The sequence below is a fragment of the Hypanus sabinus genome, chromosome 13 (genome assembly GCF_030144855.1).
Source record: "Hypanus sabinus isolate sHypSab1 chromosome 13, sHypSab1.hap1, whole genome shotgun sequence".
Classification (NCBI taxonomy): domain Eukaryota; kingdom Metazoa; phylum Chordata; class Chondrichthyes; order Myliobatiformes; family Dasyatidae; genus Hypanus; species Hypanus sabinus.
In genome coordinates this window covers 40360358-40385408 of record NC_082718.1, presented here as the reverse complement: position 1 = coordinate 40385408, position 25051 = coordinate 40360358, and the positions used below count along the sequence as shown (strand labels likewise).

General features: G+C 42.8%; 1 protein-coding gene and 1 long non-coding RNA gene across 5 annotated transcripts in view; one reads left to right on the top strand and one right to left on the bottom strand.

Annotated features, from left to right (window-relative positions):
• LOC132403786 (cadherin EGF LAG seven-pass G-type receptor 1-like) overlaps nucleotides 1-9668 on the bottom strand; it is a 368758-nt gene extending 359090 nt beyond the window's left edge. For all 4 annotated transcript variants that reach the window (XM_059987470.1, XM_059987471.1, XM_059987472.1 and 1 more), the window contains exon 1: nucleotides 8675-9668. In XM_059987470.1, coding sequence (XP_059843453.1) covers nucleotides 8675-9668 — 994 coding nt within the window. The remainder of the gene's footprint in view (nucleotides 1-8674) is intronic.
• Nucleotides 9567-11498, top strand: LOC132403787 (uncharacterized). The gene is made up of 2 exons (XR_009515345.1): nucleotides 9567-9704; nucleotides 10305-11498. It is a non-coding gene; the product is annotated as an uncharacterized LOC132403787 (long non-coding RNA).
• Nucleotides 11499-25051: the final 13553 nt, after the last annotated feature.

Here is a 25051-nt window from a genome sequence, read left to right as displayed (position 1 = left end):
TTACTTATAGAAAGAAAATTATTTTGTATAAAACTCCACCCAGAAATGTACAGATAGCAATTTAAATGAAATATTTCTTATTTTGTCACATTCTAATAAAGAAGCAAAAATAGCAAATACTAAAATACTGACTAGGGAATTCATTTCGTCTTGGGTAGGGATGTTTAAAACAGATTGAAATACCTCTGCAATGTTCTGAAGTTTATTCAACTTTATGAAAAGCTCACTCATGTCCAGGTCAAAGTTACATTCTATAGAGAGAGGATAATCTATGTGCTGATTATTCTCTAACTTTGTCAATTATTAATTACTTAGGTGACTTGGAAAACAAAACCAGTTCACACAGAGTTGGTATGTGAAAGATATTAAAGGCATTAATAGGACAGGCAACGCTCTCATATCTTGAAACATCTGTGATGAAGTCAGCTTCCTTCCTGGCCAAGCAGAGAAGGTCTGTGAGAACATATATATTAGGGAAGAATACTTTGATTGGAACAGACAAAGGTTACAGGCAGCAACATGAAAGATTTCCACCGTCTTCCCCTGATTTATAAACAAAATATCACGTCATTGACAGAAACTGGTAACGTCTCAAGTTTTACTGACTTTATCTTACATTATGGAAAGTAATAGTTTCTTTTAAGAAACACATTAAAATTTCCATGCATTAGTTATTCTCTTGACTCACAGAAAGAAATCAAAGTTCTTATTCTTCAGCACAGAAGGTTCATGAAAAAAATCTTCACTCCCTATTGTTCAATTTTGTTCAACTGATGTCTGCCGCTCCTCTTCAAACCTTTTATTTCTGGAATAGTAGGTGGTGGTTTGTATAAGAACGCAAGTAGAAACAGGAGTAGGCCATATGCCCCGTCAAGCCTGCTCCACCATTCGAGAAGATCATGGCTGATCTGGCCATGGACTCATCTCCACCTACGTGCCTTCCCCATAACCCTTAATTCCCCTACAAAGCAAAAATCTATCCAACCTTGTCTTAAATATACTTACTGAGGTAGCCTCCACTGCTTCATGCTGTGAGAATTCCACAGATTCACCACTATCTGGGAAAAGCAGTTCCTCCTCATCTCCACCCTAAATCTACTCCCCTAAATTTTGAGGCTATGTCCATTAATTCTAGTCTCACCTACCCATGGAAACAACTTTCCTGCCTCTATCTTATCTATCCCTTCCATAATTTTATGTTTCTATAAAATCTCTTATTCTTCTGAATACCAGTGAGTTCAGTCCCAGGGGATTCAATCTCTCTTCATAGTCTAACCCCTCATCTCTGGAATCAACCTGATGAACCTCCTCTGCGTCACCTCCAAGGGCAGTATATCCTTCTTCAAGTAAGGAGACCAGAACTGCATGCAGTATGCCAGATGCAGCCTCACCAGTACCCGGTACAGTTGCAGCATAATGTCCCTGCTCTTAAATTCAATCCCTCTAGCAATGAAGGGCAACATTCCATGTCTTCTTGATAGCCCGCTGCACCCGCAAACCAACCTTTTCTGATTCATGCACAAGCACTCCCAAGTCCCTCTGCACAGCAGCATGCTGCGAATTTTTACCATTTAAATAATAATCAGCTCTTTCATTTTTCCTTCCAAAGTGGATGACCTCGCATTTACCTACTTTTCACTCCATCTGCCAGACCCTTGCCCACTCACTTAACCTATCTATATCTCACTGCAGACTCTCCGTATCTTCTGCACAATTTGCTTTTTCCACTCAATTTAGTGTCATCAGCAAATTTAGATATATTACACTCAATCCCCTCTTCCAGTTTGTTAATGTATATCATGTACAGCTGTGGGCTCAGCACTGACCCCTGCGGCACACCGCTCACCAATATATAGAATTAGAGACTGATAAAAGTGGGAAAGCAAGCCATTCAGCACATCATGCTGAAATAAAATTCATATAACGAAGGGTCCTGACGAAGGGTCTCAGCTCGAAACGTCGACCATACTTCCTATAGATGCCTCCTGGCCTGCTGTGTTCCACCAGCATTTTGTGTGTGGTGCTTGAATTTCCAGCATCTGCAGATTTCCTCGTGTTTGCGTCATATAACCCTTTGAGCTTTGCATTTTTAAATACTTAGTCAATTCCCTTTTGAAATTTATTATTGATACTGCATGTTACACAGTAATCTGAATATCTCTTCATCCAAAACATTTTAGTGTGTCCTTGAGGACAACCCCAAATTCCCAAATCAATGTTTAAAAGGGGGTCTTGAGTTTACTTAAAGTTCCAGTTAATTTCATCCCTGCCAATCATATTGTACTTAAAGCTTTATAATGCTATTGCCTTGCTGGGATTATATGTCCACATTATTCTAACAATTAACACTTAAGTTCAAAGTATATTTATTACCTAAGTATACATAGATTATACAACCTTGAGATTAGTTTCCTTACAGGCAGCCGCAAAACAAAGAAACCCAAAAGAACCCATACATTAAGAAAGACCATCAAACACCCAATGTGCAGAGAGAATAAACAATAAAAGTAAGCAAATAGACGAGAACCCTTGAGGAGCTGGAGCAGGCCACAGCCTCAGGCTCAGTTCAGTGCAGAGCCGAGTAAACATCACGGAGCCCTCAGGCACAGAGTCAGGACTAACTTTGTGATTTGAAATTAAATTTTTGAACACTGAACAATGCAAATTTGATATCACAAAATAAGGTGCACCACTTCACTTCCATTCCATTATTGTAATTTGAACAAAAGAATTCCAATCAAGGAGGGATCACATAGTTAGGTTTCCCCAAATTAGCACAGGCACCAACATGTATTTATTTCCTATTTATTAGAGCTTTAAATGAAATAAAAGATCCCAAAGTAGAATTACCATGATACTGCAGCTCACAATAGGGAGTTATTGAACCAGGCAGTCAAAAGCTTAGTCAAAGCGGTAGGTTTAAAAGGGGGGGGGGGGGGTCAAAAAGAAAAATATGGAAAATCTGAAATGGAGCAGGTTTGGAAGCATCTGGGAAAAAGAAACAGTTCACATTTTAAATCAATACCGTTACATTGGTACTAAGAAAAGTGAAAAATAGAACAAGTTTTCAGTTGAAGAGAAGCAGAAAAGGAGTGAGGAAGCTGGTAAATGGGGTGGAGTATAGAATGACGCAGAAGAGTGATAGTCTAGTTTAAAAAGGCTTGTTAAAACCTAGTGAATAAGTAAAGCCATGTCTGGAGGATATGTTAATAGGACAAAATTCAAATTTGAAATATCATGGAGAGGAAAAAAAACTGAAAATTCAAGAATCCAGACCTCAGTAGCTACCCAATTGGATTTTTTGAATTTAACCCTGGGTCCCAATGCCTGTGATCCATAACGCTGCATAAAGTGCTGGAACTCAAGTTTGCACTGAGCTTTGTTTGAATAGTATAGGCATTCAAAGCAGAGGTCACAGTAAAATTCAATTTCAAAGTAAATTTATTATGAAAGTACATATACATCACCATATACAACCTTGAGTTTAGTTTTCTTGCGGGCATACTCAGAAAACCAAGAAACAGACTAGAATCAATGAAAGACTGCACCCAACTGAATGGACAAACAACCAATGCCCAAAAGACAACCAACTGTGTAAACAGAAAAGAAAAACAGAAATAAGAATATATACGTACAGTACTGTGCAAAAATATTGGGCATATATCTATAGCTAAAGTATCTAAGACTTTTGCACACTACTGTAGTAAGTTTATGTGTTGGACTATACTGCTGTACAAAAAAAATCATGACATATGTGAGCCATGATAAACCTGATTCTGATATGTCTCTCTATTGTGGACTGAGAGGGGGAAGGGATCAGGGAGAGGGGAGGGAAAGCACCAAATAGGTATCCTGTAATGACTAATAGGCCCACTGTTTGGAATCAAATTACCTTACCTTGTGTCTCAGAGGTGGGTGTGTCTGACTATTGCCACCCTCCGTCCCTGCCACTCTTTCTCTGCTACTTGTCCCATACAACCCACCCTCCGCAGTGCTCCACCCTCACCATTCCCAACAATCTCTGCTCCTTACAAGTTTACATACTCCTCTCCACACCACGTTGACAAGTACAGTACTATGTGAAAGTCTTAGGCACCCTCGCTATATAGATTTCCCTAAGATTTTTGGACAATAGTGTAAATAAGCAATAAATATCAATAACGTGAGATGGAGAGTCCTTGAAAGTGAGTCCATAGGTTGTATGAGCAGTTCAGTGATGGGGTGAGTGAACTGGTTCAGGAGCCTGATGTTTGAGGGGTAAAAAACTGTTCATGAATCTAGGGGTATGCATCCTTAGACTCCTCTACCTTCTTCCTGATGGCAGCGAGAGGACAGCTTAGCCTGCGTGGTGAGGGTCCTTGATGATGGACACTACATTCCTGCAACAGTGCTCCAAATTGAATGGAGAATTCGTGAGGACAAACAGCAGTTCAGATCTAGCCTTGTAGACTGAAAGGAGACATCTTACAAAATGCCCTCTATAGAGAAGGACACATTATGAGAAATAGATACTACACATAAAATTGGCAGTAATACAAGCAAGTGAGGTTATTGCTTCACTTGGAAAGGGTTTGGCTTCTTGGATATCACAAAGGGAGAAGGAGAAAGAGGGCAGGTTTTGCAACTCCTGCAGTTGCATGAGAAGGTGCTGTAAGTAGGGGAGCAGATATAGAACGGGGTGGCAGGTTGAACCAGTGTTACTCCAAAGGGAGATATCTTTCCACAGTTTGAAAAGGGGGGGGGAGAGAGAGAGAGAGAGAGAGAGAGAGAGAGAGAGAGAGAGATCTGTATCTGTTAATAACATCAAATTGGAGCAGCTGGAGTTCAACGGAATGTGATTAAAGCACAAAAAATGCAAAAGTTGTAGAGGAGACTAGATGAAGGGAGGGAATTCCAATCCTTACACTTTGGCACAGAAGCCACATCTGTCAAAATGCATTGAAAATGAGAAGTGTTAGAAAGACTAGAACTGAAGAACAACTGCTGGTATTGGTTTATTACTGTCACATGTAGCTAGATACAGTGAAAAGCTTGTCCTGCAGACTGTATATACAGATCAAATCATTACACAGTGCATTAAGCTAGAATAAGGTAAAACAACAACAATCTAGAATAAAGTGTAAATCTACTGAAAGAGCACGGTACAAGTTAAGTGGAAGATCATAATAAGGTAGAATCAGAGGCAAACAACTCATTTTATAGTACAAGAGGTCCAATTGAGAGTCCGACAGCAGTGGAATAAAATCTGTGCTTGAGCCCAAAGGCGTGTGCTTTCAGGCATTTCTATCTTATGCCGAATGTGGGAGCGTGGAGAAGAGGGAATGTCCAGGGTTGGTGGGGGGGGGGGGGGGTCTTTGATTATTCTGGCTGCAACGAAAAGTCAGAGGCAGAATCTGTAGAGGAGAGGGTGGTTCCTGGGCTGTGCCCTCAGCTCTGTGCAGTTTCTTGCAGGCAGGTTCAGAGCAGTTGCCATACCAAACTGTGATGCATCCAGACAGAATTTTTTTATACTGCATCAATAAAAATTGGTGAGTCAATGGGGACAAGCCAAACTTCTTTTGGCAATTTGCAAACAAAGAGGAAGGGTATCAAAGTTTGCAGCAGGATCTGGCCAGCTGGAAAAATGTGCTAAAAAATGGCAGATGGAATTTAATGCAGACAAGTGAGAGGCGATGCACTTTGGGATGACAAACCAGGGTAGGATTTACTCAATGAATGGTAGGGCACTGAGGAGAGCAGTAGAAAAGAGAGATCTGGGAATACAGATCCATAATTCTTTGAAAGTGGCATCATAGTTAGATAAGGTTGTAAAGAAAGCTTTTGGGCTTCATAAATCAAAGCATTGAGAACAGAATTTTGTATGTTTTGTTGAAGTTGGAGTACTGTGTGCAGTTCTGGTCCCTTTCTGACAAGAAAGGTATTAGTACAATTGAAAAAGTGCAGAGAAAATGTACAAAGACATGAAGACCCAAGTTATAGAGAAAGGTGAATAGGTTAGGAATTTATTCTCTAGAGTAGTGGTCGCCAACCCATCCATCGCAATCAACTGGTCGATCTTTGAGACTTCCCCAGTAGATCCCGAAAAAAAAAGAAAAATAAATACTCAAATACTGTTGAGAGATTGTTTCTGGGTTGTGGGGTTTTAGGTCAGTTCTTTCTGCCCAGTGCGCATGCGTGTAGCTCCCCCACACTACACAGTGTACTTCAGTGGTCCCCAACCACCGGGCCGCGAGGAAACGATATGAGTTAGCTGCACATTTCCTCATTCCCTGTCACGCCCACTTTTGAACTTGAACACACACGAGGTCATCAGTCGCCTAAACTGACACCCTTGCGCCAGGGATCACTGGTTGGCCTCGCGCGGCTGGCGGAAGTGCCATTGCTACTGGCCTGGAGCACGGACGGATGGGCGCTGACTCTAAACCTGTTCAGCACACAGAATATTCGTGGGGAACCTGGTGCTAAAATATTAGCAGACGTCCTAATTCAGGCTCAGGATTTCCTAAGTAGCAGAGCAGCTACCTCACTGCAATCTACTGAAACATACTTTTGTCAGCCGATAGATCCTACGCGGGGGGGGGGGGGGGAGCGGACGTGCGCCCTGTTGCACTCCTCGCTCGGTCGGTCGCTCTCTCCAGACTGCAACCCCGGCACGGGGACCTCCGGCACTGACCTTGTCCTCTCACCCCACCCACGACCAGACGCACCTGGCCAAGGCGTCTGGCCGCGGGCGGGCAGGACGCTGGAGTTCGGGCCCGGAGGCTGTCTAATGAGGCAATGAAACCCTCAAAACTGCTTTGGCACCTTGAGTCAAAGCACCCTGCACTTAAAGACAAACCCGTTGAGCTTTTTCAGTGGAAAAAACGCGAGCAAGCGGGACAGCAGCTAAGTGCAGAGAGCCGCAAAAACTAAATTGCGGAATAGACTGGGCATAAGAAACTTGCTTGGAGTATCGCTGCATTCCTGTTGTGTTTAACATCACCCCCAACCCCCTCCCGTTGGTCGGTCCGCAAGAATACTGTCAATATTAAACCGGTCCACGGTGCAAAAAAGGGCGGGGACCCCTGGTGTTTATACATTATTTCTACTTCCGAGTTGTGGGGTTTTACTTCCGGTCTTTTCTGCCCCGGTGCGCATGTGTGTAACTAATCCATCTGGGGTCAATCTTGCCTTTCACTAAGGCCAAGGTAGGGGATCTTGGGCTTAAAAAGGTTGGTGACCACTACTCTAGAGCATAGGAGAATGAAGATAGATTGATAGAGGGATATAAAATTATGAGAGGTATAGGTAGGGTAAATGCAAGCAGGCTTTTTCTACTGAGGTTGGGTGAACCAAGAACTGGAAGCAATGGGTTAAGCATGAATGGTGAAATGTTTAAGGTTCAGAGGGCGGTGCGAATGTGGAATGAGCTGCCAGCGGAAGTGGAGGATGCATTCAATTTCAACACACAAGAGAAACGTGGATAGGTGCATGGATGGGAGGGGTATGAAGGGCTATAGTCCATGGGACGAGGCAGAGTAATAGATCAGCATGAACTAGATGGGCTGAAGGGTCTGTTTCTGCACTGTAGTGTTCTACAACTTCTATGTCCTTATCAAATTCACAAAGTACTGTATATACTGAAGGATGTTCTCAAAGAGAGGAAGGATGATGGACATCACAATGTTAAAACTCAGGTATTGCTTAAACAGGAGCCTTTGCACTTTTGGAAGTATGGGAATGATCATGAATGGGATAATCAGAAGCCAAATCAGGTTTAATATCACCAGCATATGTCATGAAATTTATCGCCTTTGTGGCAATAAAACAATGCAATATATAATAATAGAGAAAAAACTGAGTTATGACAAATATATATATAAAATAGTTAAATTTAATCATTGGTGCAAAAATAGGAAAAAAAGTGGTGAGGTAGTGTTCAAGGGTTCAATGTCCATTCAGAAGTTGGATGGCAGAGGGGAAGAAGCTGTTCCTGAATCACTGAATGTGTTCCTTCAGACTCTTGTACCTCCTACCTGATGAAGAGAACAAGACATGACCTGGGTGATGAGGGTCCTTAATGATAGGCACTGCCTCTTTGAGGCATTGTTCCTTGAAGGCATCCTGGATACTACTGAGGCTGATGGCTATGATGGGGCTGACTAAGCTCGTAACTCTTGGCAGTTTATTTTGATTCCGTGCATTAAATCTCACCCCAACCCCAGCATACCAGGCTGTGATACAGCCAGTAACATATTTGGAATGAGTGAAAATAGAAAAGTCAGCCAGGTGTTTAGGTGACTGGTAAAACCTGAAGACAAAGTTATCAAAGTCAACAGTTAATGAGCTACTGGACCTGACTTAACCTGGGTCAAGTTTAAATTAGCTGCTTCACATCTCCAGGGAAAGGACGAAGTGAAGCTGTGAATGGGCGCGTTATTTTATTTTAACATTTAATCATTTTTCTCACCACTTTAAAGTACTAGTTTACACTAGAATACAATTCTACATATTTGTCTTCTGTAGGTCAAACGCTGCAAAGCAAACATTAAGTGAACCTTTTACAGTGAAGAGCTCTGTAATCAATTTCAGCCCAGGATGAGTTAAACATTCAGAGACTGGCCGAAGTTGAACGCTTCAAGGAACTTCTGGAGAGGATATAAACCAAAACAAGGAACTTTGTGCAAACACTCACCTTTAAACACGTGCGTGTCCTTGGTCTCTCGGTCGAGCGGTTGTGTGGTGGTAACGGCTCCCGTGTCGGAATCCATGTGGAAGTAGTCACTGGACCTGCTGTCAAACAGCGCTTCCATGGTGTACTCCAGCCGGCCGGCCTCCCCTTCATCCAGATCGTTGGCGGTCAGCACTATGACCTGGGTCCCCGCGGGCTCATTCTCAGGCACCGACACCTGATAACTGGGCAGCTGGAACTGGGGGCTGCGGTTAGCGCTTCGCCTCCGCCGAAACCGGCGTTTTTTCCGCGAGCCGATCCCGCGCCAATCTCTCACCCTGACGCGAATGAAGAGCGGGTGCATCCGGTGACCCGTGCAGACGAGGTGGGCGACGGCTGGCTGGGTGTCCGGGCCCACACAGAAAGCCCCCGTGGCAAGGCTCCCGCCCGGTCCGAGCTGCAGAGACCGTGAGGCGTTCAGACTGGTGCAGAACAGAGAGTCCGGCTGCAGGAGTGCGGGCACCATCTCTTTCACGTCGAGCAGTTGCCCCGCCGCCAGGCAGCCGCTTTGCCGCGAGTGTCCCTTGGCCAGGAGCACCTCGATGGTCAGGTCGGGCACCAGCGGCTGCGGCGCACCTTTCCTCTTGTACTTGATGTAGCAGTCTTGGCCATGCACGTAAACGGCGACGCGGGCTCGAACCACCATGTAGCCCCACGGCCTGGGCGCCCCCAGGTGCAGCGAGAGGGGGGACGGGTTGGAGGGCAGCAGCGCGCAGTCCAGGGGCCCCCTCTGCCTCAGCTCCCCCGAATGTGCGCCCAGCTCCAGGCGTCTCCGCAGTGGCTCCGGCGTCACCAGCCTGTCCACCTGGTAGAGCCAGCCCGTCGTATTCAGGGACAAGTTGGCGAGTGGCGGCTCCCCGGGGCCCGAGCCCTTCCCCTGAGTAAGGTGCAGCTTCAAGCTGCCCGACGGCGGCATGTGCAGGAGGAGAGCCAGGAGGATCCGGCAACCAAGCGACATGGTTCGGGAGGCTCTTTAAAACAAACTCTCGGACTGGTAAATTGCACGGCAACTGTTCATCCTAACAGCCGGCGCCCCCTTCACCTGTGTCCCCAACTTCCTTCACCCAGTCCCGCTGGAGTCTGGTATGGTCATCTTGGATCTCACGCACACTTTGCCCTATATTCTCTCACTTCCGAACCCTCTCCCCTTGTTTTTTTTTAATCGCTCCCGTCAATTCCTTCCCTTTTCCCCTTCCTGCTTTTTTTTCTTACCCCTCCGACCGCTTCCTTGCTTTAATTTGAACCCGACTTTGTTTCAAGATGGCTCCGCCACCCCTGGGTCTCGTTACCACCATTAAACCTGTTCCCGTTTCTCAGGCTCTTCAAACTTTCACCAACGCTGAAACTTCTGTCCTCTGACGGGACCCGCGGGTAACTGAGAGCCCAGAACGAGAGCCAGAGGCGGCCAACGGCTCCCATCCCAATGCATCGGGCTCCCTCCCCCTGCTCTCCAAAGCCCACCTCCTCCCTCGGTAACTCCCGCTGAGCCGCTTGCTCCAACTCTCTTCCTCCCTCTCCTCTTTTGCCCGGTGTCCGGCGTGATATCTAGTCCCTTCCCCTTCCCGCAACAAGTCTGTCTCTTTCGCTCTCTCAGGTGTTCTTGCAGCTCTCTGCGCAGTATCAGTCTTCGGACCCGCCTGTTCCTCTCTTCCACCGAGAGGTGCACAGTTACACCGAAAGAAAACGCAACGATTCGATCACAAAAACAGTTGCATAGCGGGATCCGCACTCGGGCGCCAACAACTCCACCGCCACCAAATGGATTAGGCAGACAACACAGTCGCCATGTGACCCAGTGTCCAACTCGTGAAGTTATGAACTTAGTGAGATGTTAAAAGTGTCGGAGAGAGGGAAAAAAAAAGAGGCGATCGTGTGCTTGGGGGAAAAAAACGCAGACATCCGTTTGTAGTTTTTTTTAAAAAAAGGTGGAGAAATGCAGGTTGTTGTCATGGTGACGCTGAGTTTGAACAAGGATCCCAGGAGACGGGATGTGGGCGTTTCATTGAGAAACAAAAGCGACAAAGCGAAAGGGAGACAGCCTGTAACCTTAAGCTGCAGCGGCTTGGAGCGAGAAAGCACTTGTTAGCGAAACAACCCAGGCAGAAATTACAAGATGTTCCCAGATTGTGTAGTTAGTTTGAATGAGAACAAATTTCACTTTCATGACTAACATTTTAATTTATAAATTACTTGGGTACAGTCTGATCATCAGAAAAATAATATCCATTCTACAATTGTTACTCTGATTTCAGAAATTTATGTATATTTTCTGGTCTCCGTTTCAATTCTGAAATAATATTCCTGTCTTTGACTCAGTTAATTTGTTTCATACAAAAATTAGTGCCAAGGTCCAACTGTTGTGTATGTTTCGCTACACGGAAGTTAAAAGCGTAACTTTATTTAATAACCCGTTTGATTAGCCTTGTTAAGGTAGAAATTAAATAATAATTCAAACCCAAGAAATGATTCGGATACAAATCTGTGCCATAATTTGGAGAATTAAAAACAAGTATCTAAATCTTGGAGCTAGTTCCTATGCACATAAACGACTAAAGGAATTAATGAAAGGGAGGGATATTCCGCATTTTGAAGATGCTGTTACTTCTGTTAATCCATACATCACACAATCGAACCGCCACCGCTCTTCTGAGGCCTTCCGCGATCTACCTTTCACTTTGAGAATAAAAAAAGATAGTTGCCCTTCCTATATTCATATGGGGGGGGGGGATAGAGAAAGGTTCGAATGATGGAATCTCTGGAACTGAAATAAATTATATGTATTACTCCTTCAATTATTCTGTGTTAGTTCTTTTCCAAGAGTTTGCAGCCCGGGCAAATGCCTATTTACCGGCTCCACTACATCATTGTTTTCTTTGAAACACACATTAGTTTTCACAGTCTTCCAATAAACTAGCCATCTTCGGTTGATTCCACGCTTTTAAACGAAAATACTGTTTTAGCATAGGGGTTCCCAAACTGGAGTCCACGGTCGCCTTGCTTAATGAAATTATTGGTCCATGGCATAAAACCTTATTCCGGCTCTATATGCCGTTCCTGAACAGCCCTTCTGCCAAAATACTTGCTCGATGTCGGGAAATTAAAGCAATAACGATAAGAATGATTTGGTATGGCCCTTGGAACAGAAAATCCTCCAAAAAAAATAGTGGATACAGCCCAGTCCATCACGGGTAAAGTCCTCCCCATCGTTAAGCACATCCACACAGGACGTTGTCGCAGGGATCCCCCACCGCCTAGGTCATGCTCTCTTCTCGCTGTTGCCACCAGGAAGAAGGTTCGAGCGCCTCGGGACCCCCACCAGCAGGTTCAAGAACAGTTATTACCCTTCAACCATCGGGCTCTTGAACCAGAGGGGATAACTTTGCTCGCCCCTTCACTGAACTGTTTCCATTTTCATTTTCAAGGACTCTTCATCTCATGTTCTCCCAATATCTATTGTTGGTTTTATTTCGTATTTGCACAGTTGGTTGGTTGTTCGTCCTATTTGGGGATGGGGGGGGGGGGGGACGTTTTTCAATGATTCTATTGTTTCTTGGATTTACTATGTATGCCTGCAAGAAAACGAATTTTAGGGTTGTATATGGTGATATATTGGTACTTGGGTTCAATATTTTATTACATATCCTTTCATGACACTGATATCCCGAAACAGACTTAAGTGCCGGCGTGATTCCTGCCGCATCGGGTTGGGAGGCAGTTGATTACAACATAACAATTCGACACTTGTGTGACAGCTCTGATAATGGAGTAGGAGCAACCATGTCGCTTTACTCTTATCTAAACGCGTCGCTCGTGGCTGCTTGAATAAAAACATGCAGCTTTTGAAGTAGCAGGGCCTGTATTAATATAACGCCTTAAAAGTAGCAAGACCAACCAACGCTATTTGGCGTGAAAGCATCAAATTTGACGTGGGACCACATAAAGAGAACTTGGCCGTTAGCCAAAAGCTTAGTAAATATTAATGTTTTAAGCTAAGTGAAAGGAGGTGAAGTTTGGCAGGGAATTCCAGGTCTTGGGACTTTGGCAGCTAATGGTATTACCATGAACAGTGGTGGTGATCACTTTAGAGATGATAAAGCAACCAATTCTGGAGTATTGAGAGGCTGAACGACCTTAGAGAGAGAAAGAAGGGTGAGAATCCTCTTTGACAACTTCTATCCTGTGGTGGAGAGTATATTGACTGGCTGCATCACAGCCTCTTAATGGAAACACCAACACCCTTGAACTGAAAATCTTACTGAAAAGTAGTGTATAAGTCCATAAAGTCCTCCATCAGAACTTTGAATCATTACTGTTCATCAATATTGTTACACTGTTGGATGAACCTCATACCATAATGATGAAATTTTGATCTTTCAGTCTAACTGGTCATGGACCCTACACTTTATTTGTCTATCTGTATTGTACTTTCTCTGTAACTGTGACACCATAGTCTGCATTCTGTTTTTATCTCCTTTTTTGTACTCCTTCAATGTACTTACATAGGGAATGATCTGTCTGCGTGGCATACAAACAAAAGCTTTTCACACTATCTAGGTACATTTTCATCTATCTGTTGAGATACAGTGTGGAGGAGGCCCCTCAGGCCTTTCCAGCTGCACTGCCCAGCAACCCCGGATTTAACCCTAGCCTAATCACAGGACAATTTACAATTAACCTACCAACTGGTACGTCTTTGGACTGTGGGAGGAAACTGGAGCACCAGGAGGAAACTCATGCTATCACAGCAAGAATGTACAGACAGAGGCGGGAATTGAACCCAGGTCACTGATGCTGTAAAGCATTGTGCTAACCACTACACTACCGCGTCACCCCCCCCCCCCCCCGTGTGATGATAATAAACCAAAGACCAATTATTTAGGAGCCAAAGTAAATAAGCACACATTGATGATGGTACATAGGCCCAGTATGAGTTAGAAGTTCAGCAGAGTTTGGAAAACATCAAATTTACAAAGAATAACATGAGGAAGGTTATCCACAATTATTCTGGAATAGTTAATTCTGGAGGCTTTAAAAAGCCATGGCTGATGGCTTGTTCAGAAACAAGATGAAGCAAGGATAAACTAGAGCCAATTACAGAGGTAGTGATCAATAGTCGTTACTAGCAGAAATCATGGTCTCAACCTGAATCTTTTTGCAGGGATACACATTGAAGTATGTTATCTACAGTTTACTAAGTAAAGCAATTTTATACAATCCAGATTGTGGCTCAGTTATTCAAGTAACTGTGTTTGTTACTGCGATTTTTTTTCAATCCATTCACCCTAATACATCCAGGTACGTAATTCAATTGGACCCTGGCTGCATCTTAATACCAGTGAGGAAACTACATTCTTTACTCCATGATAATTTCACACGATTTATATATAGGAAAACATGGTCACAAACCATGTTTTGTTGAAGGTTCAAATAATAATTACAAATATTAGTCAAATGGTTTGAATCTCAAATGCAGTTTCTGCTGTATAAGTAATTTGACTAATTTTTAATATATTTCTGCCTAAATTTGGATTTTGGAGACTACCACCATACTAATGCTGTGTGCTCAAATGCAGCTTATGTAACTCATTGGTGCTATGTTAAGGCACAAGTTGTAATTGGCACATTTTCCTGAACCAATTAGTGCCTGGATATTCTTGGACAGATTCCCAGATGAATCAGAAGTCACTTTCTTTTTGTTTTATATTTGAAGTATGACTTCTGAAGTCATTTAAATGACTCTGGAAAATAATTTTTGTCGTGGTTATTCTCTGCACTTGGTAATATTAATCTTTTAATTTTATTCAGTTTTGGAAGTATGAAAATTTTGATAATTAAGTAAAATTATTTATTTCTTAACTGATCAATTTATTTAAAATTTTATTCTTTTCTCCAATGAACACATTTTAAAACATACTAATATTGTTTCACCTCCCTTGATAATGTGGATTCATTCCAGTCATTTTATTTGTTTGGCATTTGCAGAAAGCAATTTGTCATCTAGCTCAGTGATTATAAACCTGATTCTGATGCAGTCTACGTAGGGGTACACTTAAACTGCTCATCATTAACACTGAACGAAATCAGGAGAGCCTGAGCTAAACAGCTGCTTTCAGATGAACTGGGTGTTATAAAGCTGAATTCTTACGTCAAATCTTAATTTTAATTAATTCGTGTTTTATTAACTTTTGAAAGTACTGGGGCAGGTTAAAAGCCAAGTAAAGAACAACAATTTTATAAATGACTGGAACAGCTTTTCATAGTATGAAGGTGTTGAACCAAAATAATGGGGGAAATGAGAGGCTTCGGAAGGAGAAAGGTACAAAATTGCACTTGCTCTGAAAAGTGCCTATACAGTGCCATCTCTAGGCAAAACTGGTATTGCAGCTCCTAAGCAATGACCAACAATCAGGAATAAATGATACGAACATTTTTGTGAAATAATTTTCACGTATATCAAATTTGATGAATACGTAGATGACCTTTTACCCACCTGAAATTTTTATTTTACACTTATGTTGTCACTTCTAACATTTTAACCATTAAATCTGAGTACTACAGGTACAAATGCATGACTTCATCTCACTCTTCGGAAGAAGGATAAAATGCCATGGGGTCTCAAAGACATCTAAAGGTATAATTACAGAATGTGGTAATTATAGAGAAGGCTCCTTGAAGTCTGCTGCAGGAGAAGCCATTACACAGATCCTTCTTAACTTCCTTGTCCATTGGGAAAAGATCTCTATTGTAAATCATCAAGAATTTGCTCTTGTTTTACACCTGATGTCAAAAGTCATTCAAGGGACAAGGCTGAGCCAGTATTTAATTGTCTATTCCTAATTGCCCTGAGAAAGTGATGGTGACAGCCTTCTTATACCACTGCAGTCACAGAGGTATGGATATGCCCATAATGCTGTTGGGGAGAAATCTCCAATATTTTGACCCAGTGATGGTGAAGGAACAGCAAAATATTTCCACGTCAGGATGGCACATGGCTTGGAGGGCAGCTTTAAGGTGGTGGATTTCCATGGTTCAAACTAAACTTTGTTAAACCTTGGAGAAAGTACACCTCTGGTGGTGGGGTGTGTGGGTGGGATGTGGAGGTCTAACATTTAATGTTCAGAGCCAATATTGCCACATTTGAAATTCTCAACTGTTGTGTACTAAAATTTAAAATAGACAAAAAACATTTTCCTGATAATCTTTCAGGTAATTGAATCATATGCAAATGAAAACATTGATAAAAGAATTTATTAAATGTATTGTTTTTTCTAAAGTTTTGTTTTTAACCATGATCATTAAACTAGATTTTCTCCAACTATTGTGTTTGACCCTATTGTAAGCCTTAAAAAGTCTCATATAGATAAAAGAAAACTTTGTTCAAGAAAATAGTGAGGAGGATGGTGCCTTAAGAGGATATTGATAACCTAATGGTGTAGGTGGACACATAAATGATGAAGTGTAATGTTCTGAAGAGGAATCAATATATATTGGAAGTTAAAATAGTACAGTTTTAGATAGAGTGCAGGATCAGAGAGAGCTAAAGTTGCGTTTTAACAAAACAGTCACGAACAGAAGAAAATCTGCAGATGCTGGAAATCCAAAGCAACACACACAAAATGCTGGAGGAACTCAGCAGGTCAGGCAGCATCTATGGAAAAGAGTACAGTTGATGATTCAGGCTGAGACCTGATGAAGAGTCTGGTCGAAACATCGACTGTTGACTCTTTTCCATATATGCTGCCTGCCTGGTCTGCTGAGTTCCTCCAGCATTTTGTGTGTGTTGCTTAAGAAAACAGTGCCAGGATTGATTGAAAAAATAATTAGAAAGTCATAAAGACTAGGCCTTTTCAAAGTTATGTATGATACAAACAAGATATTTGAGCCTCTTGAAAACCTATTGGTGTGGGTGCAATAAGAATGCTGGAGATGATGAGGCTGTTCTCTTTGGAGCACAGAAGGTTAAGAGAATTTGTGATAGAAATATTGAGAATCATAGCACTGTACAGCATGGGAGCAGACCATTCAGCCCATCCCAACCAGACAGCATCTTTCTTCATTCATTCCATTCCTCACCCTTGGCCCCAAGCCCTCTACACCGAAGCTGGTCAGGTGCTCATCTAAGCATTTCTTAAATGCTGTCAGTGACCCAGCTTCAAACAGTATATTCCACTTGCTTATCACTCTCTGAGTGGTGAAGGTCCCCCTCAAATCCTCTCTTGGTCTTTCTTCTCTTATCCTAAACCTACATCATCTAGATTTACTTACCTCTGATTTGGGGAAATCTTTCCTTCAGATTATCTTCCCTATACTCTTCATCATTTTATATAGTTCAATCATGTATCCCCCTCCTTCAAGAAGAACAGACCTAGCTTCTCCAGTCTCCCCTCATAACTGAACTGCTCCATCGCAGGCAACATACTTGTGAATCTCCTTTGCATCCTCTTAAGTGTTATCACAACCTCCCTGTACTTTGCAGACCAGAACTGCATGTAGTACTTCACCTGAGATCTAACCAAGGTTTTTTAAAGGTGGAACATAATTCCCCTACTTTTGTATTCAATACCTTGAGTTCTGAAGTCTACTATGCAATGTGCAGTCTTATCCAGGTTACCACCTTCTAGGATATATAGACATGTACTCTTTTTCTATTACTGTCTTGTTTTTATCTACTGTTTGATTGTTTTGATTGCCTGAGAGGAAGCCAAACAGTTTCATTGTACCTATGTATAATGACATAAAGATCATTCAATTCAATTCAATTATGTTGGGATTTAAAAGGATTTCAAGGCCATGTCATATGCCTGAACCAATTCAAAGAAACAACTGAACCAGTGGTGCGAATGACATGGGAATGTATTTAGAAAAGGCAGCACGTAGTGTAGTGGTTAGCACAACACTTTGCAGTACCAGCGACCTGGGTTCAATTCTGGCAATTGTCTGTAAGGAGTTTGAATGTTCTCCGTATGATCACATGGGTTTCCTCTGGGTGCTCTAGTTTCCTCCCACAGTCGAAAATTGTACCGGTTAGTAGTTTAATTGGTCCCATGATTAGGCTTGGTTAAATTGAGGATTGCTGGGTGGCACGATTCGAAGGGCTGGAAGGCTCTACTCTGCACTGTTTTTCAATGAATAAATAAAAGACCAATGGAATAGTATTCTGGAACCAACATTACAGATTGCCTTTCTGCAGTGGTCTACTGTAGTTGCATATCAAAAGATTTTCAGGTTTATGCATAGTTTTGCTGTTCTGGATTATGACTCTGATTGCAAGTGACCCAGCATCGGTACTGTAATATGCTGCACAATCTGCACTGCAATGTGAGGTATAAATTAATTTAGCTGACATTCTGAGAGTTGTGTTTCAGTCCTGCACTCTGGTTAGGCAGTAAAACTATCACAATCAGCATATCTACGCAGTGAGATGTCAGCTACTAGAAATAGCTGCAATCTTGTCTGCATCTTGATTTAGCTTGGAGTTAAATTACAGTCTTCCCTGATGTTGGTTTAGAAGGTTTACAAAATGCTCCAAATTGTTAGTTTATTTTACAGAAGAGGTGTCTTCCAGTCACAGTGGGATTATCAGATTTACAAATTGTTTTCCAACTGATCTTGATCACATGAATGACCCTGAAGAATTTGTAAACACACTACAATTAGGCCTTTGAAGGCTTTACTCATGACAATTGCCCTGTGGCAAATGTGGAGTATGATAAAAATCTCAGCAAAACATTCACTTGCAAAGTGGAGAACTTACTGTGCTCTAGTGGGAAAGCCTTTGTGCATTTATTTATATTTTACCAGTATACTTATCAATCTTGCAGTAGAACTCTGATGCTTGTCCTGTTAAGGTAACATGCGTGGGAAGGATTTGAATATCCCCCTTTATAGCCCCTTTATTTCTACCAATTATTTTTATTGTTACCATCAAGGAGGAGGCACAGGAGCCTGAAGGCACACAGTCAACACTTCAGGAACAGCTTCTTCCCCTTTATTATCCAATTTCTGAATGGACATTGAAAACACGAACACTACCTCACTACAATTTTTAAAATTTCAGTTTTGCACTATTTATTTAATTTAACTATTACATATACTGTAATTCACAACCTTTTCTCTATTGTGTATTGCAGTGTACTGCTACATACATAATAGGGTAAAGACAAATTTCACGACATATGCTGATAATATTAATTCTGATTCTGATTTTGATTCTTACTTACCAACTGCCCATTATTCCACTGGCGTTTAGGGCAGCAATGAAGGTCCTCTAACTCTGGTGGTGTTCAGGGCTTCGTCGAGTTTTCACTACTGTCAGTCATGCAAGCCCCACTGGAAACTCAGGAACACCATCACACTCAGATGTAAAAGGTTTCTTCATTGCTGTTTCTGCAACAATTTTGTTTTACCAGTCAGGTTTATTATCCCTGAGCTGAATCCCCTGAACCTGGAGGACCGGTGAAACCACTCTTAGCTTGGCCTCTAACCCTTTGACTTGTTTGGCATGAATGACCCTAAAAAGAGCCAAAGTATAAAGCACTGACTCCAGCCAACATAGTTCTCAAGGTCACTGAGACACGCAAGCCTTCAAACACTGTGACAAGGTTGTGCTCCTCTTGGAGGATTCCGATTCTGATATCACTGAATTTCCCTTATGCTGATATCTTTGTCATTTAATTTTTCCTCTCTTTCATTTTATAACAAACTTCATTTGTTCTTTCCACCTGATTCTTCTATACTTCCTTGAAACCTGCTAAACGTCCAACATTTTTCGGATGTGAAGAATGATTATAAACATGCAGCACTAAGTTTGTTTTGCTCTCCCAACATAATACCTGACCTAATACTTAATTCTTTTTTAACTTCCAGCTGTAATTCTCACTTTTTTGTTATCTTAGAATGCTCTGTTAATAAGAATTGTAATGCTGATTTAATATGCAGATGATGGTGGGAAATACTTTTCAGATGAGAATGAGGTCTAGGGTGTGTGTAAAACCATTTGGTAAATGTGTCTCAAAACTATTCTGGCAAAGAATATCCTGTTGGTCATTGTTTGTCTCTTCATTGCAAAATTGTGACTTTTGCTTTTGCATTCATTACTTGTGGTGGTGGCATCCGTCGGTCTCGAGAGACCATGGATCTGCGCCTGGAGTTTCCAGGGCGCAGGCCTGGGCAGGGTTGTATGGGAGACCGGCAGTTGCCCAAGCTGCAAGCCTTCCCCTCTCCACGTCACCGATGTTGTCCAAGGGAAGGGCACTAGGACCCATGCAGCTTGGCACCGGTGATGTCGCAGAGCAATGTGTTGTTAAGTGCCTTGCTCAAGGAAACAAACAAGCTGCCTCAGCTGAGGCTCGAACCAGTGACCTTCAGGTTACTAGTCTGATGCCTTGCCCACTAGACCACGTGCCAACACTTAATTTATTATTACTTATAACATTTTTTTCTCAGTTTAAGCTGGTGAAACCTAAGGTACAGGCATAGCCAAGTGCACTCATTTCTCAATTACCATGTACGTTTGGACTATTCAAGTGGTGTTTAGTATTGTGGCTTTCTGGAGATTAACATAAATATTGCTATATAGCCCTGATTGTTTGACACTATAGTGTAGTGACTCTGGGAAGATACCAGTTGCAGATATTACTATCATGACAATGTATACCCGTATTCCATAGTCTTTCAATTTCCTCTTTTAATACAGAGTTTTACACTTGTTGATTTCTGTAAGTTATATGTGTTTGGAATGACTATATCTATTAAAGACTTTTGTTTGTTTATCCTGTGTTAAAACCATCTACATTTCAATTTACTATCTTCAGTCTTCTTTGCATCTCCAGTTTTTTTTCATGTTGGCAATAATGGTGAAATTTAAGCTCTTTTCCTAAAATGTACTAGTAATCTTGTTGACTCTTTCTCCATCTTTCAAAAATGGTTGTTTTATTCTGTTTTGGATTGCACAAGGAGTGTAATATGCAGTTGTTTCTCTCAATTGTTATATAACATGGCACATTTGGTATACAAAGAAATCTATGCAAGGATAAAATAAGTTCATTCAAATCTTTGAGCCTTTTTTATTAACTATTTGTATGGTTCAGCACCACACCTTTTTCTTGCAATCAGAGTTTCTCCAGATTTGATGATTTAACTTTGGTAAAAAAAAATTAAAAAGATGCTAGGAAAAAGTTGTTGAGAAATAATAAATGCTTACAAGTGAACATTAGTTTAAGTACTTCAGCATTTTCACCAATATTATATCAGATGACGTAGAGAACATCTTGAACATTTTACTACAATGTCTGTGGTGAACTACATATACCTGTCTGGACACTCCCCCTGCTGACTGCTCCTGTGGCCCCTCCCACTGACTGTGGCTCCTCCCACAGACCCCGGTATAAAGGCGATTGAGGCCTGAGCCCGGCCCTCAGTCTCCAGGATGTAGTATGGTGGTCAACTACTGCTTGTTCTTTCTTCCAGTCAATAAAAGCCGATATCTCGCCTTCACGTCTCAGAGAGTTATTGATGGTGCATCAATGTCATTGAGTTACCAGGTATAATCTTCAAAGTAAATCTTACACAATCATTCCACACAAAATATATAGTACTGTGCAAAAGTCTTAGGTAAATTTATATATATATATAGCTAGAGTGCCTGGGAGTTTTCCTTTGCACAGTACTGTATTTGTCAATGTGGAGCAGAAATGAGTTTGTAAATCTCTCAGGAACAAAGGAAGTTGGGAATGGTGAGGGTGGAGTGCCATGGGAGGGGTGTGGGGCAGATGACAGAGGAAGAGTGCTGGGGGGAGGGTGCAACCAGCCCTGAGTCACCAGGCAAGGTCATTTGATTTAAAAAAATTGATTTATTGACCATTGCAGAATGTCTCCTGGTGCTTCCTGCTCCCTCCCCTCTTTCCCTTCCCCTTTTCTCAGTCATGATTCCCCTCTCCCTGACCCCTTCCCACTCTCTGTCCACAATAGAGACCATATCAGAATTAGGCTTATGATCACTCACATATGCCATGAAATTTGTTATTATTTTGCAGCAGTAGTACAGTACAATACACAAAATTACTACAGTGCTGTGCAAATCAGTTCAATTCAAAAGTCTTAGACACCCTAACTATATATACATGACTGTGACTTTTGCACAGTGCTGTGGTACCTAGAGTTTCACATACACTCAGCAGCCACTTTATTGCTTGTTAATGCATATACATAATCAACCAATCATGTGGCAGCAACTCAATGCATAAAAACATGCACACATAGTTAAGCGGTTAAATTGTGGTTCAGACAAATCATCAGACAGGGGAAGAAATGAGATGCAAATGATTTTGACCCTGGAATTATTGTTGGTGACAGACAGGATAGTTTGAGTATCTCAGAAACTGCTCATCTCTTGGGATTTTCACACTCAACAGTCACTAGAATTTACTGAGAATGGTGTGAAAAACAAAAAGCATATTCAATAAGTGGCAGTTCTTGTCAGGAAATGTAAGGCAGCAGAGACGATTTAGTGTGAACGGTCATTTTAATAATAACTTGCAAATTAACAATCCACAAATGGCTACAAAGCAAGAGAGGACAGATACTTAACATGACAAGGCAATGTGGCACGAAAGCTTGGAGTAACTGCTTGAGGCTTGGTAGGTGAACAAAGGATGTGGATGCGAGCTGGGTTTAAATAGGCTGCAGGTGATGAGTTGGAAACAAGTGGCAGGTGACTCCTGTCAGCTGGCTGGAGACTGGGAGGTGCATGCATGTGCAGGCCTCACAGGAACTCACATATTATGGCTGACACCTAATGGCCCAGGATGACCCGGATGGGTCCGGTGGAACTTCTGGATCAGCAATGGATCCAAGATGAAACTGGACAGCACCCAAGAGCTGTCCTCTGGATTGCACCCTTCCAAATCAACTAGGGACTGCATGCTCTGTTCACAGCAATGTGAATCCATCCACTGGCGAACCGTTTACTCTGGGCTACCATCCAACATCCTTGGTTCCTTTGGTGCAGACTCAGCTGGGCTGAGTGGTCCATGAACAATGGGCTTGAAGCAGCACACACGGGAAGTAGGTGTGATCCTGAGGGAGCAGATAGTTCTTCCGTGTGGAAGGGTTAGAGGAGCGAAGGATCGCAGAGACAGTTCCACTGGCTGATTGGCTCTTTCGGATTGTTCACTGGTCTGTGGATGACAGCCAGAGGACAGACTCACTGTGGTGCAGAGGAGGGAGCAGGAAGCTTGCCAGAGCAGCAGATGCATTGTGGGCCCCAGTCTACGACAATGTCCCGGGGAGGCCTTGGAGATGAATTATATGTTGGAGAACCAGGTCTGTCATCTCAGTGGTTGACAGAAGTTTGGGAAGGACAATGAAATGGGCTGACTTGGAGAGCCAGTCCACCTCTGTCATGATCACTGTGGCTCCATTAGAAAGTGGCAAACCTGTGATGAAATCCATGGTGATGTGAGACCACTGGTGTCGAGGGACCAGTAGAAGCTGCAGGAGCCCAAAAAGCCACAGGTTGGAGGAATTAGACTGGGCACATTGACGGCAGAGAGTGACAGACTCACTCAAGTACATCTTTGATCATGGTGGGCCAGCAGAATCAGCATCACAGAAAATACAGGACAGTCATGCACCTGGATGGCTGGAGAGGGTCAGGAGTGGGGCCATTGGAGTGCATCAGAATGCAAGGCCGCAGCATGTGCATACGGTTGTCAGGTGTGTCAGCCAGAGCAGACCCATGCTATACGGTCTGGCCCAAATGATCGGGTGAGGATCTAAGAGGATGGAATGGTGGGCTACAGGCCAATTTCCGTTTCATCTGGGTTGAACTGTGGTGTCAAGGCATCCACCTTAGTGGTCTTGGAGTTGGGTTAGTAGGAGATGGTGAAGTTTAATTGTTCAAAGAAGTTTGCCCAGTGAGCCAGATGGCTGTTAAATTGAGGGTCTGTTGTAATGGATATGAGGTTCTGATAGTCATCCAGATGAGGAAGGGCTCGGTGTATTTTATCAGCCAATGACTCCATTCCTCCAAGGCTCATTTAATGTTGAGCAGCTCCTTGTTTCCATAATGGCACTAAGTGTAGTTGAACTTGACTGAGAAGAAGGCACACGGGTGTGTCTTTGCAACAGGTCCTCAATGGTCCTGATGCCCACTTCAGATGTGTCCACCTCTACCACAAAAGCTCCAGAAGATTACAGATGGTGGAGAATAGGAAGGTCTCTTGAGCTCCTCAAAAGCTTGGACCATGGCAGCAGACCAGTTTTTCCATCAGATAGGTGATTTGGTACAGGAGGCTGTAGATGTTTGAGGGAGCACGGTCAAGGCCAATCAATGGTGGCACTCACTTTCTCTGGGTTCATGGTTATGCCTTGGGGTGAAAGGATGTAACCCAGGAAGGAAATGATGGGATTAGAAATGGCATTTTTCTAACATGCAATGCTGCTGGTTTTCGAGGAAATGCCCAAGGACTGAATGGACATGACAGACTTGGTCTTGGAGGTCCTTGGACAAGATAAGGATGTTATCGAGGTGAATGAACACATACCTGTGTAGCATGTCTCAGCAGATCCTGCTGATGAAGGCTTGGACTGTTAGATAGTCCAAAAGGCATCTCCAAGTATTTGTGGGTGTTATTAACACCAGCTCCCACTCATCTCTCTGGTGGATGCATATCAGGTTGTTCATGCTTCGTAGATCAGTTTGCTGATGATCTCAAGGGACTTGCAGAGTGCTTATCCATCAAGGGAAGAGGGTAATTGTTCTTAATGGTGATTTTGTTGAGGCCATGGTAGTCGATGCAGGGACGGAGACCCCATCTTTGTTTTTGACAAAGGAGAATCCTGTACTGGCTGGAAACTGAGGTGGATGAATAAAGCTGTGCTGTAGTGCATTGGCGATGCAGTCATCCATGGCTTGGGTCTCAGAAGTCAGGAGTAACCCAATACGGAGGAATTGGATGAACTTGTAGTGCTTTCCGATGTATACACTCTGACCAGAGTGCGGAGGAGGAGGGGGAGAGTGCTGAAGTAAGAAGCCAAGGTAGCTTATCAGCAAGAGAGTCCCTCATCTGTACAGTGGTGCCGTTTTCCCAGACGCAGTGGGCATTTTATATGTGGCTGATTGGCAACTCAACAGTAAGCACTCAAGTTGTTTCTCCACTGACCCTCATGCTCCTGGAGGACAGGTGTTTGTTGAGGGAGCTCTCCCTTTTTGCATGAGCTCTGGAGGTGTAGATGATGAAGCTTGTGCAGTCTGAAATGGTTCTGGGAATGGAACTGGGGATCTGACCGATGATCTGCATGGTCGTTCCATAAGACACTTGACATTTCGGAGGGCCAGAG